Here is a 19989-nt window from a genome sequence, read left to right as displayed (position 1 = left end):
TCTACGTGGCCGCCGTTATGGCTCCGTGCTCCCATGAAGCGGTAAACATCTGCAAATCAGAGTTATTTACTTGATTAGGCTGCTGAAAGGTAATGGGCAGACACTGCAGGGAGTGACAGAAGCGTAATAAAATCTTTCTTCTTTTTTACGGCGTCCTTGTGATGATGCCAAAGAGCTTCTGGATCCATGTTTTCATTTGCACATCATTATCCTTGAATACAGGATTTGATTTGCAATGACTGGCCGTGACATTGTCGTACTGCTGGAGAATTCTCTCTCGCTTCTCGTCGGGAATTCAAGGAAAGATGGAATTTGTTCCCACAATAGAAGTTCAGAAAATAGTTTTTGTTTCTGAAATATTCTATTGAAAACTTTTTTCGGCCTTGAAATGCTCATGAGAACAATCAAGTTTCTACTGAATGACATGGTTCACACAGGTATGAGATTAAGGAGCTTGGTTACCATGCGTGCCGTATATCGTCTTATTTTGTGGAGGAATAAACCTGATGACAGACAATAGATTCATACAAATAGATTTTCTTAAGTTACTTTCTTAATCATGTAGGTCCTATAGAGGTATCACGATGAGCCACTTTAAAGTTCTTTTGAACTTTGATTACTCTGCCGAGACACAGCATGTCACTTGGACAATTGTCCTTGCAGGATGTTTGTTTGTCGTCCTCATCCTTTTAATTTCCATTTATTAGCTCATCATCGCCCTGAAGTCTGCAGCCCCCCGTGATCTTGTGAAGTGTAAAAACGACTGTCTGCCACAGTCGTATGAAGTCCCCCATCATCTGTGGAGCCCGTAATTGTAGCTTGACTCTCCCTCATATGGATTCAAACAGAAAGCTCTGCTAATGATAACAATAAATTAACTCTGCTCCACTGAAGGCCTTAAATAATTAATTGGTTTGTTGAGGAGGGGCTGGTTTTGCGTGACCAATTTGCATCCTTTTCCTGACAGTGTGATCGGATGCTGCTGTATCAGCACTGCTTTTCATGCTGCTCTGTTTTAATGGGACTTTGGGAAAATGTGAGCTTAGTTTTGGAATCACTTCGAAGTCGGAAACAACAATGGAGAGTTGGATTGGGCGGGAATGTGCTTTACCTGAAGGTTTGAAATACAAGTTATGACCAGGAAGCAATTACCAAACAAAGTAGGTTTCCCATTTTTTGGGATGCACATTTGACTGCAAAGTCAGCTGCCATTACTTAGCTGTTATATTCTAGAGTCAATATCGAATTTAAAACCGTTTATTTGAGACTAAATAAATACTTTTCTCTGACTCTGATCACCATCGACATAATGTAGCTGTCGATGAATGGATGAATTCTGTTTGATTCTGCGACTATTGGCTGTGGAGGGAAACACATGAACCAGCCGGATCATTAATTCTAATATTTTTCTATTTCGGGGCATTAGTGGCCTTGATGCGCAATGCTGTATTTTCTTGATGGCAGTTATTTTGTATTTTGGTTGGTTTGGTTGGTATTTTGGAGGACCAATTGGGCACCTCAAGTTGCAATATAGTGCAGGTCCGGAATAATGAAGTGGCACCCGGGCCGGCGTCAGAGACCTGGACTGCATACAGAGAGACTCTGGCAGAGGAAGAAGCAATTTTCTGTGTCTTTTTCGAAAGTGCACACTTATCAAGAGATTTAAAAGTTTTAAATAACTTACATTTTTCGTTCAAAGTGCTTTTCTGGCTGTACTTCTAACTATTATAATCTAGCACAGACCTGCCAATATGAGTCATGAGTTAAAAGGTTGGCAAATGTTGTCCTTCTTCTCTATCATTAAACGGTTTCCTACATTAGAAAAGGGAGCTCTTTGGAGCCAGGAATGTGTTGGCGAATGTGCCTCCTCCTCCCACACCAATTTAATTTGAGGTACCTTCTATTTGCCTTTCGTTGAAGAGAGTCTTTGGCGGTGGGATTTTTTCGCTTATTTGTCAGTGCGCTGCCGCTCAGAAAAGACAGATTTCAAAAGGGAAGAAAAGAAGTGATCTGATTTCGTCATGAGTCATGTCAGTGCCCACACTGGCTGAGTAATGTATTCCTTCTACTCGCACACTGGTTCCAACACGGTGTCACTGGCGGTCGCACGGAGACCAAAAAGAAATTCTGTTGCCACATCCCGTGTGCCTACAAGAATATCTCCTCTCAACCTCTTATCGTTGCTTCGCCCTCTCAAATCTGTCCAAACAAACCGCAGTTGTTGGTTCTGCAAACAGAAAACAAATCCCCCTCAGTGCAGGAGGGCTGTGATCAGCAGACAGTGTTCAGAATGACTCCTTTATGACTGAGCTGCGAACATGCTGAATCATCAACGAATGACATTAACCGAAAGCATAGTTTACATTTACATTTGCTCGTGGTCATCGATCGTGGTGACAATTTCACATCATCACGTTTGTGCTGATTCTTCAGTTCAATAGTTATTCAGTGAGTTGCTGATACCTTAATGGGAGGAGTAATGATTAACCAGATGTACATAGTTGTCTTCATCCATGATTTCTAACCTTTTGCACATTTCACAATCTTCAGATTATGAAGAGCCGGATGAGATTTTTAGACAAAGACTGGGTGAGATCATTCCAGACGGAAGCAGCTTGTAATTGATTTTTCAACAGCATTTTAATGGCCAGTCTGGGGGGGATCTCAGAATTGTGTCTCCGCCCCTTTATAGACGATGTGGGTCTGTTTGCTCGTTCGGAACGTGGCCTTTCAAGACGCACCAGGACCGAGCATGAGGTGTTCGCGATGAGATAAAGTACATGCACATGTGATTGCCCCGTCGGTGTTGGGCGAGAGTCAATGCCCCATGCAGGGGAGATGATTTATCTGGGGTTATTGTTGACAACGAGGGTAAATTGGCGAGTGAGATGGACTGACAGTTGGATGGTTCTAAGTTCTACCAGTCGGTCCACGTCCTGACCCTCACGTATCTAGTACTGCACTCGGTCACCAGTGAGGGGACTCAATGACAGTGAGGATTCAGTACTGTCAGTTCGGTATGAAGAGTGCGTGAACGACTTGTTTGTGCAGGAACTGAACACCTCTTGCAACATGAGCAATTTCCTCTTCCTGCCGTTGGACAGTGAGACCACCCATGCCTTTTAGAGGGCATCCCGCAAGAGAGACCACAAGATAAGCCCGAACCACCCCAGTGATTGTTAAGTCGAGTCTCCCCTGTAAATAAATCATGGGGCAAACTGAAACAGGAGCCCCGGACGGACGGGTGCCCGAACAACCGCATGGGCAGTGTCAATTAATGTTACAGGGCAAGCAGACACGGCCCAACACCTTCTGCTGTTCACTCACATCAATAATGGAGTTGAATCAGTCTCCCGAGTGAGCCGACACCGCTGGTTCAGCCCAATCCCCATGCTGCTCTACCTCCAACATCTCCATCTCGCTCATTATCTTATCTTCTTTGTCTCTTTACGCTGCAATTACTGAAAAACAGATTGCAGGTTGCAGAATTTGTCTGCTGTCTTCTTTTTTTGTGATGCAAATCGCAGGTTCAATAGAATTCATAAACACTTTCTACCCTTTGTTCTCAGCCATTAAACACTGGTAACAGGCACTGTGTGGGTGGATGGGAGGCAGAGGCTCAGTCCGTGTGCTCGGTGAAATGGGTGACAGTGGGGAAAAGTGGGGGTGAAGGAATTCAGCTTCAGTGGGTGAAGAGATAATATTCATGCAATTATTTTGAATGCCTTTCTCTTCATCTAGAAATGTCCCCCCACCTTGGTGGGTCCATCACTCTTCTTTCTTCGCCTTAAATCCCTTTAATTTCAGTCTATTTTCAACAGCTCCTCATTCCCTCCTCTATCATTACCCCCCTTCTGTCAGGCAATAGCTGCCAATATGATTTATCGTTGATGCTAACTGATGCAGTTGTCCCAGTGTGAAGGCTGATTAGATGACCATCCTGCTGATACAGCCTCGTCAGGATAACGGAATGGCATCCAAACCTTCCTGTCTCTTCCAATGTCTTCATGTGTCACTCTGTTTATCTCTCTCTCTCCGTTTCAGTGCCATAGCACATTCTCACATAAAGCATCGCATATCGGCCTGCTGACGCTGCCCTCTGCAACACTTTCATGGAAAAATACACTTGTCTTTTCAACATGAATCATAAACTTGCAGTTGAAAAAATGAGCCCTTTTCAAGTGATGTTTTAGATTTGGCCAATTTTTGTTAGGGATGAACAGAATCTTCTCCGACCGCAGTGATGAATTGGAACATAAGACTGAAGCACAAACAAGAAGCATTCCTTCTACAGAAAGTGTCAGCACTGTTTTTTTCCTGCTTCATCCCTGTTTCTCCAAATGGCATTTGCTTGACTAAAAATGACTGTAATAATAATGCTTTTTATGCTTTTTGCTGGTAATTCGTGCACCAGGTAGTCTGTACTGATGCCAACACACTTGGACGGGTGGGGAAGGTTGTCGGGTAAAACGCAGACCAGGAGACGAAACCATTCATCAAAGTGTCGTTTTTCTAAAGTTATGTATCTGATATTCATGTCTTTAGTGACTTTTGTGTCATTTGTGACGGGTTTTCTCTTTACTGGTCCCATATGTTGATGGTTTAAAGATTTAAATAGTTCACCAATTATGGGAACCGTTGTTATGACATTCATGACTATCAAAATATGGATCCCATTGACAGCAATCAAGAGATATGTTTGGTTTTGAGTGAAATGTCTGGGACATTTGTGCACATATCTCAGATGCCACGTGAATCCATCTTTATGACTTTAGTCCCGTACTTTCACTACCGACAAACAGCTTGAAGTTTTTAACTTAGGCTTGCACAGACTGCGTTTCTCACTTCTCTGCTGTGTGCGGGAGGCTCGGCTCCACCGGTCCATGTCGATGTGTCCTTAAACTCAATTTGCTCCTGTAGCCGTGCCTACGCTGTGTGAATCTAATGTTAGTTAGCGTCCTGATGGGCAGGTTGCACCTTGCAGGCTGCTCCTGCCACCAGTGTTCGAATGGGTGTTAACGGGTGAAGGAAGACATGTAGTGTTAAAGCACTTCGAGAGGTCGGAAGACTAAAAAAGTACACTCCATTTACCCGTTATACACACCTGTCATCAACGGGCTCATCGGCCCTTCCAGTCCTCTCACCTGCCTGTCATCAGATCATCAGCCTTGCTGTTTTTTGGCCCCAGATTTTTACACATCCAATACACTTATCTATTTGTTTCTCTCTCCCGGACTGTTAAGGAACAAAATGTTCCCACCTTTGTCCACAATTAACACTCCTCTTGCCTGTCCACCAGTCTTGGACAGGGATTGGCCAGAAGCCACATATAACCACTTATTCAGCCGAACCGTGTTGGTGCAATTGGCTTATATTTGTGTGGATGTAAATGGATGTCTTTCAGTTTTTTTTTATGCATCTTGCAACTCAGTTGTACTTTGGTGCAAATAGATTTACACGCAAATGTAAGACGATGAACATTGCAAATATTTTACGTGCTAACCAATAGCATTTAGTTCAAAGCATCACTGGGCCTTAGAGGGTTTCTACATACTCGTTGCCTTGTTTTCACAGTATCTGCTGGCTGCATGTTCTGTTTTTAGTTTTAAAGGTACGGAACCTTTATCATCACAACCACGAGTAAACAATTTTTAGCTAAATAGTAACAAAATACATGTGAATTAAGAAAATAACTATATAACTCTTCCAGCTTCTGTCGTCGCCCCTTAAAATCGCTTGAGATTTTCTGTTGTAAAAAATGATATTTAATTTATCTGCTTGAACAAATTCAAAAGCTTGGGATCCATCCTTTGCCAAATACAAAATACTTTTGTCAAAACAACAGAGCACAAATCTTGACAAGGGATTGGTAAGAAAACCGCAGGAAGGGAACTAGACGTCCCGGCACAACGCTTCACATGTATAATCCATCATACACATGCTGATTTACCTGCCTGCAATCATTGCACTCAGCTTCAGTCTTACAGTCAGTCTTTCAGGACCAACTTGGGGACATAGCAGGGAAAATGTCCAAACTGGCGTGATCAAAGCAAATCCCTGAAGGGAAAAATTCCTTGAACTCTGTTTTGATTGGCAGGAGAATACGAAAAAGAAATATGAAATGTGTGCAGGCTCATACGGCGAAAGCAGCATACCCGCCTTTGTAATGCTGAGTGGCAGCTCCCATGCAGGAGAACAGGCTTCTTTATCAGAATAAATGCAAGAAGACACTCTGACCTGTTGCACGGTTATGGCATTAACATGGATTAAGAATTGACAGAAGCTGTCCGGCCGTGTAGTGGAGATCCTGATTATAGCGCCTGCATGCAGACTGTAAGCAACTGAATGAGTGACAGACAGCAGGCCGACGCGCTTCAATAAAGGATCACGTGTGTGGGGGTTGTATGAGCATTGATAAGAGTGTGAGCGAAAGAGCTGTCTTTGCCTTTTAAACGCAGAATTTATATTGTCCCCACATAACTGCCTTCTTGGCAAGAATACAAAGTCCTCATTTACACCCGGTAATACTATCTGGATCTGTGAGTGCTATTCAGATAATTAAAGATTTGTTTGTATCTATTAATTAGATGCTTTTTGCATTTTGGGTGTGAAAATACAGGTGAAAAGTCGATGGGGACATTCAAGATATAAAAGCACAGACTAAACATTTTAAAGCTTATTAAGCTATTTTGCAAGTGCAGCCGTAATTAACACCTTTGTTTTCTGAGTGGCAGAGAGGGATATTTTGTGATGCTGCCATGGTACAGAAACCTGTCCTTTCTCTGGTCTATTACCCCACATTTTCCAGATAAGCTTGTGTCATGATCACTCAGTGACCAGAAGGAAGGAACCTGTGTCCGGGGGGCCTTTTGACTACCTTTGTCTTTTACTGCCACTCAGACAGGGACCCCGAGTGTCCCGCTGTTTGAAACCAATCAAATTCACCCCTAGGTGCAGGGCGGGATTGATATCCGGGGATTATGGTGGCCGAGGTCAAATTGGTGGCTGTATCAGATAACTGTGTTGTGATGTAATGGGACAACTATTGTGCTCGACAGTGTTGTGATAGTGGGACTGACCTTTCTGGCACACATGATCAAGTCTTTATCTACTACATCTGGCTTTAAATCCGGTGATAGTAATACTTTCTCGAGTAACGTATGGAGACAACATCAATTTTTGCCTGTCATTTTGTATTGTACAATACCACACAGTAATATATTTAAAAATTGTGAGAGATGCAGGATTAGGTTTTCTCTTTTTGGCATCTAAACGAGGAAAAGGTGTCTATAGTCATATGACTCAACAGAGCATGCTATCATGTGCACCGTCTTCATCCTAACATCTGATAATTAGTGCTTGACAAAATGTTTACCTGATTACTTCACTCCATGAAAAATCGGAGGCAAAATTGTAAACGTGAAGCTGGTGGAAGAGGAAAGCTAAGGGCATCATCTGGATGAGGATGATTCAGCAGTCACTGCCTTCCCCCACGGATATGTACGCGCTGTAGTTCAAAGACATCCAACAAAATCACCATATGGGGAAAGGTTGTCTGGATGAAAAATGATCCAATCAAAACATCCCCATTTCTAGATTCCACAACGTCTCGCCATCTTTGATTGTGGCAACGCGGACCCGAGCGTTCACTAGCGTGGTTTCATTAAGTAACAAAGCAAAAATGAAAGTGACAAGAGAAGTCAGCTTTAAAAGGAGGCAGTTGTTTTTACAGTGAAAAGCGAAAGCTCCGGGTATCAAAACCCGCACTCGTCATTCCGTCACCCAACATTCTCTTCAGTTCAATTTCCTTTTACAAATTCTGAATGCAGGGACTTGTTTAGCTGGCCTCGCTCCATGCTGGATTTCAGTTTGTCATCGCGGATTGCAAGAATGCACATGTTCACAACCTTCAAGACGGTCCAATTTTCCAAAATCCTATTTCCCAAATCCAAACAAATCTTGTAATCTGTAATTTCCCGCCCTTATCTCACAACTAGGTGGGAGCTCCTCTTGGAATGGAAGACAAGGTTTTTATGTGAGAAATCTGGAGCGGACGGCCTGTAAATATGAGATATGTGGAGATTCCTTAAATCCAGGCGTCTGATCCCGGCTTAAAAAACAGCTCCTCATCCGGCTCTGCTGGGCGCCAAGATGTCTTCATGCGGTGTTTCGTGAAATGCCCCGTGTTTCCTGGAAAGCGCTGTCGGGTTGCTGTCCATTGTTTGTGCGATTTCCTCCGGTAATGATAATTGCACCAGTTCATGATATATGGCCAGGCATGTGCGTGTTATTACCCGAGGTGACGTTTCCACCTGTGGTGATGACATTGACACCGACAGTGATGACATTTCTATCCGTGGTGATAATGTTTGCGCCCACAGAGATAACCGTTCTACCCACGGCGAGGATGTTTCCAGTCATGTTGGGAAAAATGATGCCATTTCTCTGAACAGTAAGGAAAAGAGAGCTATTTTTTCAACAAAAATCCTGCTTGACCTTGTGCTCGACCGATGGCTGAACGCCAACCAAAGATAGATGTAAAGAAGTGGGGTTTTACCTCAACACAACCTTCTCTAGCAGCTGTACAACTTGGAGCTTATAATGATTAAATTCAATTAAATTCATCAACTGCGGCCATGAGTGAATGTTGATGAACCACTTTACGCAGTGGAGCCCTTTAATGGCCTCAATAAGAAAGAAGTGGTGGAAAAATGTTTTCTTTGCATTTGTCCTTCTTTTGGGGCAATAATATTTCTATCAACAACATAGCTGAAGCAAGTAGTAGAGATGGCTCAAACGGTGACTTAAAGTCAATCAAATTCTAGATGGCGGAGCAGAATAAGTTCTGGTTCAAGCGAGGAGCGAGGGGATGACAAATAAGATGTATGCTTGATCTGACCTGGGCCCGGGCCTTGAGAACGTAGTATCCCCGGGACGCATGGTACTAAATACTAAAACAATTACGCTTCTTACATCTCGTGTTGTTAGTTAAGTACGCACATTATGTCACAAAAGTAAGGCAAAATGACTCAGGGTGAACTTGGTTTCTCAGGGGACAATAACAGCTGCGTTACTTCAAACTCTTCATAGTGAGTTTTGAAGCCTTCACCCCCTTAAATACTTGCATGCAAAACCCTCCTGACTGGCAGAGACATGGTCACCTCTATAGGAGTCAATACGTGTTACTTCCCACATGTATTTGTTCTTTATGGCTAACATTTAACATACTTCATACTGCACTTAATGTTAAAACCCCCAAAGAGCATAAGCAAACACCAAGTTCACAATAAACCACTAACAAACTGCAAAAGGCGGTTAATTAGGGATGAGAATCGAGCACCGGTTCTTCTTCAGAACCGGTGCCCAGTGAATCGATTCCTTGGAATCATGTCTCTTCCTAACGATGCCGCTCATTGTAAATGCGTCATGACGTCACACACCCACTGCGTTTGTTTTGATTCAGAACGCAGCAAACATGCCACCGAGACTGAAGCGCTCCAAAGTTTGGCTATATTTTACGCGAAAAGACTTAAATTCCGTCACTTGCAACAGTTGCAAAAGTTCAATTTCGTCAAGGGGAGGGACTACCTCCAATATGCAGAAACATTTGGCCACCCAGCATGCGATTCATTTGCAGGACTGTCGCGTGTTTGATACACTTCTACTTAGCGACACGACAAGTGAGTCAAGCAGCAGCGGAGCTAACAGGACACCATCTGTTATTAATTCCAAAGGTAACTTGTCCAACTTGACTTAGTTAATGTGAGCGCGCGCCATTTCATTCATTGAGTAAACTTTGACTATATAACGATATTAATCTCCATTGTCATTGTACATCAAATTTAGATGATGATGATGACGGCCAGAGACTGGCTGGCTCAGAGGTTGCAGCAAATATCTCTCGTGCACCTCTAGCTACTCCGTTTACAGAGGCAGAGAAGAATAAAATGACCCAGGCAAGGATAAACGAATGTCACAGAGCAGTGACTAAGTTTTTGCTAAAGGGTTTGCACCCGTTTGCCACAGTAGATGCCTCTGCATTTCAGTAGGTTTATTTGCTGTATTTTGTCCAGTACAGTTTGTTTTGAGGTTGTGTATACTCCGTGGTGTGTCTTAAAGTTAATTAAAGTGAGTTATAACAAAAAAACAAATTTGTACTTATTCCCTCACCAAATGAGAATCGATAAGAGAATCAATAAGGAATCGGACCGTTAAGCAATATCGATAATAGAATCGGAATCGAAAAAATATTATCAATTCCCATCCCTAGTGGAAATTAATTTGACTGTCGACATACAAGATGGAGCCTAGAAAATCGAATGGAAAAAAAGAAATCAATCGCTGCTGCTTAAAATAGAACAGCCAGCGCAGCAATTAGCAGTGCGATGTTCCTGGAACACTCTGCTTCCGAAATAAAAACAGCGACGATGATTCAACTTGCAATTGACTTAATGAAACGCTGCATGCTGCTCGCGCCCCTCCATCGACACTAGATCTCATACGAAAACCAGGAAGATGCACAGCAGGAAGGGATGCGCGTCTTACTCCCGCAGTCTAATTTTTGCGCTCCTGGTTATTGGTTTATATAACACGAGCAACCAACAGGAATAAATTTAGGTTTTTCTTGCTTATTATGTGCTGTATTGGATCAAAACCGTCAGCTAATGCTTCAGTAATGGAAACACAAATGGTATTGAAGTAGCGTGAAATTGCTGCATTTTTTAAATTAGTACAGGATCATATTTGTTCTTTTATGATCAAAGGAAGGGAAGCTGGTGGTTGGGACGAGACACAGTTGCCCTGCAGCCTGATTTTTTTATAAAATGCATGTCCTCTAAAATGGTTTAGAGGACATGCATTCGCTTTTATATGTGTTGATTTGATTCCTTCCCCAGGATCTCCTTCCTTACCTTTTGTGAACCACGAGGCCCGTTCTCATGTTCTCACTAAATAGGATCACTTCTGCCAGTCATCCACATTGAAGTTCACATCCATGTCTGTAAATATCAACACTTTTTTCCCATATTAGTTGGAAAATTGTCATGATCACCATATGAACTATTGATCTGAGATGTGTTTTATGAGGTCACAGTGACCTCATTTGACCACCAAGTTGGGGGTTTGTGCCAAATCTGAGGAAATAAATACAGTCAAGACAGAAACATGTGACGAACGAGGGGTCACAGTGACCTTGAGCTTTGACTCCTCAAATGAATCAGTCCATCGTAGACATCGGTTTGTGTTGAGTTTGAAGAAAAGCCCTACGAGGCGTTACAGAGATATCTGTGTAGTTCTATTTATTATAATAACATACCTATTGATACATTGGTCGAAAGCAGAAAATAAGCACTGGATGAACTGGGTCAACCTGAAACCTTGAAAAACATCCCAACGTAGCCGTCCTTTTTCCACAGGCTCTGGTCGATTCCTCTGCCTCCCTTAATTAGAATCCATACAGTAAGAACAGACGTGCCGCCAAGGTCGAGGAGAAACGCGAATGTTAACAGTAAATGAGTAACATTCCCCCAGCGACTCGGCACATCACTCCATTTAGAAAAGAAGGAGAAGAAAAAAAAAGGCTCTCTCCTGCTCTCCCAGACTGCCACCGGGATGTTAGCAGGACAGGGGGGGGACGGGGGGGGGGGGGGCGCGCCCACCTCAGCTCGCGTGTCTTACAGTATGTGACGCCCCGAGGGTCCCTGTGCCGCCACCCGCTAAATGAAACCTCACCTCCCCCTTCCTGTGCTCGCTGAGAGGAGGGCCTCCATTTCAGGCAGGCTGCATCCTCACCAGCCAGCAGGCCGGTTGGGGGGGGGCATTCCACATTGTCTGCCCCCAAAGCCCAGTGCAATTGCCCCGTTATTGTCCACTCATCCACTGTTTAGAGCGCGGGGGGTCGAAGGAGCTGTGAGCACTCCATGTCCGAGAGATCGTAATTTGACAGCCAGCCTCGTATTAAATTAAATAAGAGAGAGAGAGAGAGTTTGGTGGAGCACAAGAAAGAAGCAGTCTTCCCTGAAAACTCTTTAAATGAAACATGTTGTGCTTCTCAGGGAAAATTGGGCCAAATTGAGCATCTGCTGTTCATTTATGTATTTTTGAAATGTTTGAACTTCAATGCCTCTGTAAATTTCTCCAACAGCCTTTTTTTACATGAAAAATCAAACGTAATATTGCTACTACTAATAAACAGCTTTTCTGAGTTATCTTTGATGTTTTTAGCACATTTTATTTTATTTATATTCCAGTTAATTGTACTGCTTTAAGCTCAGATATTTAACCTCACTGCTACAATTTAACAAAACAATTAACAAAACATCAACAATATGAATAATTTGAACAGTCTTTCATGCAACTTTCATGTTAGCATTAAATGTTAGCATTATGTAGTTAGATGACATAATAAATATATGAAATAGGGTGTGAATCCTTTTAAAGAAATACATTAAATGTAAGAACAAATGCTCTTGAATTGAAGAGAAATGAGGCAAATAGTGACTCCTATATGACTGCAGTACAGACACACCTTCTGTAATCAGAGTGATGTATATTTTAGAATAGAGCATATCTGTGTCCTAATGTCAAGTGTGATTTTGACACTTGACATTACGTCTGTGTGTGTGTGTGTGGAGTACAAACAGCAGGTGTGTGATTTTGTTTTCCCATAACATCTTAATGTGTCCTTATTGTCTGTTCAAGTCATACGAAAATCTACACACTCGGGGTGCAATCTACACAGCTAGACTGATGAGAAATAAATCATTTCTCATCAGTCTAGCTGCAGAGTAACCTTCTTGCTTAAAAATGTCATCCATAATAGATTATTCCTCCTCGGAGCACACATGTGATCATCATGTAATCTTCTTGATCTCTGTGGGAGCACGTCACTGGACTCTGTCTTAATTGTTCACACACAGCTAATCATTTCTTCAGAGAATTGGCTTTATAAAGAAGCCTTTAGGTATATTGCTTTCATTTGATAACACAGCTGCTGCTTTTATTGATACGTGCATATATTTTACGATGAACGTATGAGTGCAATAGATTAATTTAAGTTTTGATTAAATGAACAGTAAATTTTGGCATTCTGACAGACAAATGTTTTTTTAATCTTCATTCCTAATAATACAGTGTTTAGGATTACAGTGTGGTAAAGAGCCAGAGGAGTGTCAGCGGAGAGTACAAATGGTCCTCTCGTATGAGTAACTGGGCTTCAGCACTGAAGCCGGGACATCTACGCTCACTGCCTTTTGACCAGGACCTCATTAATCACACTCCTACCCAGGACATAGAGTAATTACCCACTGAGAAACACACACAGACGGATACACACCAAACGACACGCGAAAGCATGCATAAACAGGCGAAAAAACAACAACCAATTTCATCTGCATGGGTGTACTTATTATCCGTCTGACTTCGGTTTGCGGCCTGGGGAGCCGCGTCCATGATAACTCAAACTCTGCACACACAATCATGCTCACAGACTGAATTTCAAGGGTAGATCCTGCCAACCAGAGAGTGTTTCTCTTTTCTTTCTAGGTGTTGGGCGGGTCATGGATCCCTCCTGCCAAGGGAGGGAGTCACTGTCTGGGAAAGATAAAATCCTCCACCTGTCCTCATTCATCAAGCCCGCTACACGTATTAATTATCACAAACCTTCAGACTTACAGCAGAGGACACACACACACACACACAGACCCATCTCCCTCGGCCCTCCCGCCTCCCTGAAAGTTGCCACCTCAGACCTACAGTTAAAATTCAACCGTGAAGGCCAGACACTGATGCTGTCTGTAAGTGCCTGGGGCGCTCCAATTCACCAGAGTGTTACCTGAGGACGCCTAGATGTCAGTTATTGCTCGTGGGGTGTCCCAACCCAAAGCTGCCGGTGGAGGTGCAGCCATATCGATCGCACTGGGGTGTGAATGATTTCCTGGTTTGCGGTCACCGATCGAGAGCAAACCGGACTGACTCAGAGGCTCCTTCTGTTTGGAAAAACACCCACTCAACTGCAGGAGGACATTAAGGTATGAATGTGCGTTCTGGACCAAAACAATTCTGAAACTATGAGGCTGGAGGTCATGTTAAAATAAAAGGTTGCGGTAGGTAGCCCCCAGGGGTGAATAATTAAATCGGTTTGGGCTGAATTCCATTTAGCTGCTTCAGTTTGAGGTACCTGTCGTTATAGACACTTGAATGGAACCGAAACAGCGTTACTGCTACCAGTAACACCCGTGCTTTGCCTACTATGACGAGTGAGAATATCTGTTGCTCCAGTATTCTGTCATGCAGGTCCCAGTGTCTCAGGGCTCCATGTAAAAAGACGTTGTGATAAACTTTCACTTGAACCTGCAGCTCCTCTCGGCTTTGCGGAGCTCTGGGATCAAACGAACAGCCGCTTTACTGTAAGAGTGGGGTTTAACCCCACTCTTACAAGTCATTGATCAGCTTAAGAGACATGTATTTCCCTCAGGAGGTGGTTGGGACCAAAACCCGATCAAAAAGAAAGATTGCGTTTACATTTCTGAGGTTGCCAGAACCAACTTTTTAAAAGTGTAGTAATGGAAATCTGAGATTTCTGCTTGATAACATGATGACAGAAACATTTATTGAAAGTCTAAATGGCAAGAGATTGATATTTTTGTCAATCGTCAAATAATTATTAAACTAATTATTTCAGCACAAAGTGGAAATCTTTCTTTCATACACCAAGCAGAACATTATGCAAATATTTGATATAATCAATTGCTTATATTTTGGAGACCAGCATTAACAACTGCACCTCAGTCCAAAAAAAGTCTAAAAAGTCAAGCTCCTGAAGTTTGCGGATGACACCACCCTCATTGGACTGATCTCTGGTGAGGATGAGTCCACCTACAGGTGGGAGTCTGACCATCTGGTAATGTGGTGCCAAAACAACCTGACACCAAAGACAGTGGAGATGGTTGTGGATTTCCGGAGGACCAGCGCCCATCACCCTGTGTGACTCGACCCGTCACCACTATGGATTCCTTCCGTTTCCTTCATCCATCATCACCCAGGACCTCAAGTAGGAGCTGAACATCTCCATCACCTAGAAGGATCAGCAGAGGTTGTTCTTCCTGAGGAAGCTGAAGAAATTCAACCTGCCAAAGACGATGATGGTCCACTTCTACACGGCCATCATCGAGTCCATCCTCTGCTCCTCCATCACCGTCTGGTACGCTGCAGCCACAGCCAAGGACAAGGGCAGGCTGCAGCGGGTCATCCGCTCTGCAGAGAGGGTGATCGGCTGCAATCTGCCGTCCCTGCAGGACTTGTTCGCTTCCAGGTCTCTGAAGCGAGCTAAAAAGATCGCGGCCGACCCCTCCCACCCCAGACAAAAACAGTTTGTGCCCCTTCCATCTGGGAGGAGGCTGAGGTCCATCAGGACTACGACCTCCCGCCACACGAACAGTTTCTTCCCGGCAGTCGGGCTCATCAACAGAGCCCGGTCCCCCACTGACTGACTCTGATATTCCACCGGTCACTTTCTTCACACTTTCACTTGTCACTTTCTGTTCGCTGGTGCACTTTATTTTTAACATTAACGTTTTAAATGTTTTTAACTTTTTAATTGTTTTTACTTGTTTAGCTTTTATTTCTTGTATTCCCTTATTCTATTTGATTTGATTCCTCGCATGTTTTGTTGTCCATTGTCGTACTGTCTGCTGTCACGCACCAACCGCCAAGTCTAATTCCTCGTATGTCTGACGTATTATGGTAATTAATGTTTCCTGATTCCTGATTGTGTTTTCACTCTCTGAATGCGACAATCCATAACAACAGACGACTGGAACAAAATGTCACTGTGGAAACCGACTCTCTGACCCACTGCCTTCAGAAACAGTCAAAAAGGTTAATCGACTCAGTTTGGGATTTAATTCTTTCCTGGGCCTCCAAATAACCTTGACTGTCTCGTTAATAAGGGGCTGTATAATTGGTACCTGCCGGTCCGGAGGATTTGGCAGCAGGAGGAAAAGCAGAAGAGAAAAGTCAGAGGCCCTGCAGGCTTCAGCATAGCATCTCAACATGACCTTTCAGGGATCTGAGACCTGTGCCCTTCAGCCCATATTCTCCATGCGGGCTGTAGTCATCCATGATGTTATGCGAGGCTTTATGAGAGTGAAGAACTCTAGCTGCCAACACCGGTCTCCCGACACCCATAAAGCTCCACGTTGTGAGGTCACTCCCCGTATTTGGGTAGGATAATGTTCCCCCTCTGGACCACAACCTGCACTTTCAGCTGTTTCACTGCTGTTCCTTCGGCTTCCCCTGTGTTTGAATAGAACGCTTCACACCTACATAAGCAGTCTGTATGCTGGTGAATGCTTCAAACTGCAAACGAGTTTGCTGTGCATCACCCCCAAGTCGCCGTGTCTCTGTATAACGGTTGTCCAGCTTCCTCCCACGGCGAGATGCGACTCCCAATGAGCCTGTTCTTAATTGGGAGATCATTAGCCCGAGTATTAGCCCTCTAATCTTTTTTTAAGCATTTTATAATAAGACGGAGGCCGGCTTGTATCCACTGAGAGCTTCTGAAGCGGACCAGATTTAAGTCCTCTAAATGACAATCGGACGCCGGTCCTCATCGCTCCCCTGTTTCTCTGACACGAGCGGCGCCCAATCTCCGAGACACCGCCGGCCAATTAGACGGGTCGCGAAGAAGCTGAAAGCCCCATTACCGCGCCATCGTCCGACCAATTATGCAGGGACGCTCTTCCTCTCCTGCTGACGGGGAACAGAGGGAACGTCGGGTGGCGGACAGTTAATTGGTCTTCATTACGTTAATTGCGCCCTGCGCTGCTGCACCATTCTGTCCACATTAGGCTTTCTGCTGACCTTGAGACGCCCCTGGAAGCCATGGCGCTGCTTAGGCGAGCTTAGCCTGTTTCGGGGCTATTCTTGAGATCTCGACACCAGGCCGATACCTCCCGTTGGGAATCAGCTGCTCTTCCTCAAAGTGCTCGACGCGGCCGTCCTACCGCATCACACTCTGACGAACACGTGCACGGTTTCCGCGAGAATGTGTGTGTGTGTGTGTGTTTGCGCGTGACGTCCTCCCTGTCCGCTCCAGAGCACGGATGGCTGCCCTGTCAGCCGGCCCGGCTCTGCCCTCGCATTTGAATAAACACCATCTGAGTGGACTGATTGTGTATACAACCTGTCAGGAATCTGCCACCCGCCGATCCCGGCGACTCTGACCTGCGCCCCCCCCCGGGGACCGGCTGACAGGGCACGCCGCTGACAGGGTCTCTCTCCCCTGTCGATACGCTCGCCTCCCTCCTCGCGCTCACGTCTCAGAGCGCATTGGAAATGAGACGCGGGCGTTTTACAAGGGTGGAATGAAGAGTGACGAGGGCGGCGGCAAAACGCGAGCCTCGGAGACGCCTGTCACAGAGATTGATGGTCCTCTGGAATTTTTGTTGTCGTCTTGTCGGCGCCGTAAACCTTTCGCCGCTAAATAATGGAGTTCCACAGCTGAAGATGTTGCGTGTCTTTTTCCTTCAGGTTTATTCTCCCACACTGGTGCTTTCCAGGAGCGCGTCTGGCTATCTGATCGGTGTAAATCAGAGAGAAGTGTGGAGAAACCAATCTGAGGCCCATGATGTCCAGCTGATGTACGGCATACAAATAACCAGGATTTAATGCAAAAACCCCCAGCAGCTTCGCTGATCAACACAAACGTTGCAGAATTTAGCTGTTGCTAAAAAAAAGTCATCGTCTACCGTCTCTCTCCTCCCGACTAAACTCATCGGTCAGCTCTGCGTGATGTTTTCTTGAATAAAAAGAAATATACAAAGCAGCTTGATTGAGCGCCAAGTCTCGATCTAACTAGCGTGTGTTCCCAGTCTACAACCTGCTACACGAATTAATTAGCTTCACGCTAATTGCATTTCGTGTTAATCACACCGAGTGGAGAATAACAGTGAAAGTAACTGCCGTCATGCCGCCGACACTCGTCACACCCGGATGTGTAATGTAGAGAGCTGCTCCTATTTGTTGCTAGAATGATCTCAGGTGCCACAACTGAAGGTTTGACTTTGTCATGTAGTTTGCTGATTATCCCACGCACAAACGTTAAGGTGTTGCTCTGGTGTCGGCGTCTGTACTCTCCTGCATTCAGCCAAACCAAACCCAGATGAGCGCGGTGCCAGAATTACAAAATGCTGTCCTCGCTCCGGCATCAACTTTCATTTGCATCAAATCATTTGACGTCATTTTTTGCAACACACTGGCCTTTATATGTGATAAAAAAGAAAACAACCTTAGAGGACCAACGATTTGGCTGTAATCAACTTTCCAGAGGGTTTCTCTTGTGGCCTTCCCTTCGATCGGATTAAGTTCCCTAATAAATGGTTGCTTTTTTGTTTTCTTCCACCGACAGAACCTCTGGCTTTGCAAGTTACAAGGTATTCCATTAATAATTTAGAAACGAGGATTAAATAAATAGCTTGTTTGGAAACCTTCTCTTATAATATGAAAACCATTTGCAAAAAGCTGTTTGTGAAATCATTTGAGCACAGAAATGAGCCTTGGAGTCACTGTATCTGCAATTTAACCTTCAACCTTTTTTCGAGAATTTCAGAGGAAGTTGTCGTTCGCAACGGTTTATGGGACGAGGAGTGGTTTCACTCTCAAAATATTTACGTAAACAGTCTCGTACATTTGCCATTTTTCCATTTTCCAGGTTATTTCCACGATACATCAGCTACCAGTTGGTTGGCTCGGCTCATATACTTTTTAATTGGTTGATTTCATTAACCCCAGCGGTTAAAAGTGAGCATGGTGGGTCACCGTATCGTGTGAGAAATCCTCATTAAGTCAGTGTAATGTTTGCTCTCCTGGCTTGCGACACAGTCAATTACTTTATGAGCCCAATAAGTTTGAAACAGGAACATATCAAAAAATAATAGACTCAAGACTCTGCAGTGATTGTGTATCTCATGCTGCACTACCTTGTTTTTGTCGTACAGGGCGTGGTTGTCCAGAAGCATCCCTCGCTTCGCTCGCGCAAACCGCCTCAGGTCTCTTTCAAACTGCTGTGGAAGCAAAGAATCAATAGTCTGAAACCAAATATCTATTTCACCAATATGCTGTTATGGCACTGAGGGGAAATTAGGTTGCCTGAAAGCTTATTTTCCTCCTGATGGATAAAGAAGGTATTTTCATAGACATTTTAACATAATATTCTACTTCTGTTGCTAAACCAGAACCACACAGACTAAAGACCACCGGAACTTGAGCTTACTCTGTAGGCACGATTGACTTTATTCTGCTTCATTCCGTGAATGGATTGAGTGTGTATCGTACCCTGGAGCCGCTCCAGCCCAGGAGAGCAAAGGCATAACGATCCACAGGTGGCGACACCAAGTCCACGCGCACCGCCCTCCAGCCCCTGTTGTCCCCCTCAGCAATGTGGAGACCACCCTCTACTCGGCTGCCCTCCAGCCTCAGGATCAGGAAGCACTTTGCGTAGTGGTCCATAGCCTCAAACTTAGGGCTGGGAAGCTTGTTTATATCAAAGGTGGAGGGATGGTAGTCGCAGTACAGCAGCATGCCCTGGGGAGAGGAGAACAAATGAGGTGTGCCGTATCTCATCCCGGATATATAGATATTGGAGATTGTTTTCTTAATAAAGAGCTTGGTCCAACTGTATTGCAGCCTCCTGTTTGTCCGACACACATCAGTTGGTAAAGCAATAAAGAAATACGTTTTAACAACTATTACCCACAGTGTTATAAGCAACACTGTGACTTCATTTTAAGTATAAATGTAAAACTAAGTCAAAGTCGTGCAATTGAAATAATTTTGGCAAGCGACTTAAAAGAGGCCGCCAGTCCCTCAATCATCCCCGAGCGAGCACCCGAGGGATCTGACAGCAAACACCCGGTCACCTTTTATCATCAGCCCAGACATCCGAAGCAGCTGGGAGGAGCGCAGCTGTATCAGAGGATCAGAGGCTCATAG

General features: G+C 44.3%; 1 protein-coding gene across 2 annotated transcripts in view; it reads right to left on the bottom strand.

Moving 5' to 3' along the window:
- The window catches only part of dntt (deoxynucleotidyltransferase, terminal), a 66540-nt gene that overhangs the window by 4920 nt on the left and 41631 nt on the right, over positions 1-19989 (bottom strand). Inside the window, exons 9-10 of one of the 2 annotated variants that reach the window (XM_040178082.2) lie at positions 19333-19581; positions 18978-19061 (exon numbers count right to left, since the gene is read on the bottom strand). In XM_040178082.2, coding sequence (XP_040034016.2) covers positions 18978-19061; positions 19333-19581 — 333 coding nt within the window. The remainder of the gene's footprint in view (positions 1-18977; positions 19062-19332; positions 19582-19989) is intronic. The other variant, XM_040178083.2, reaches the window with a different exon arrangement.

Source organism: Gasterosteus aculeatus, chromosome 6 (assembly GCF_964276395.1).
Source record: "Gasterosteus aculeatus chromosome 6, fGasAcu3.hap1.1, whole genome shotgun sequence".
Taxonomy (NCBI): Eukaryota; Metazoa; Chordata; class Actinopteri; order Perciformes; family Gasterosteidae; genus Gasterosteus; species Gasterosteus aculeatus.
Note: the sequence above shows the minus strand (reverse complement) of the source record. Positions and strands in the feature narration are given on the sequence as shown.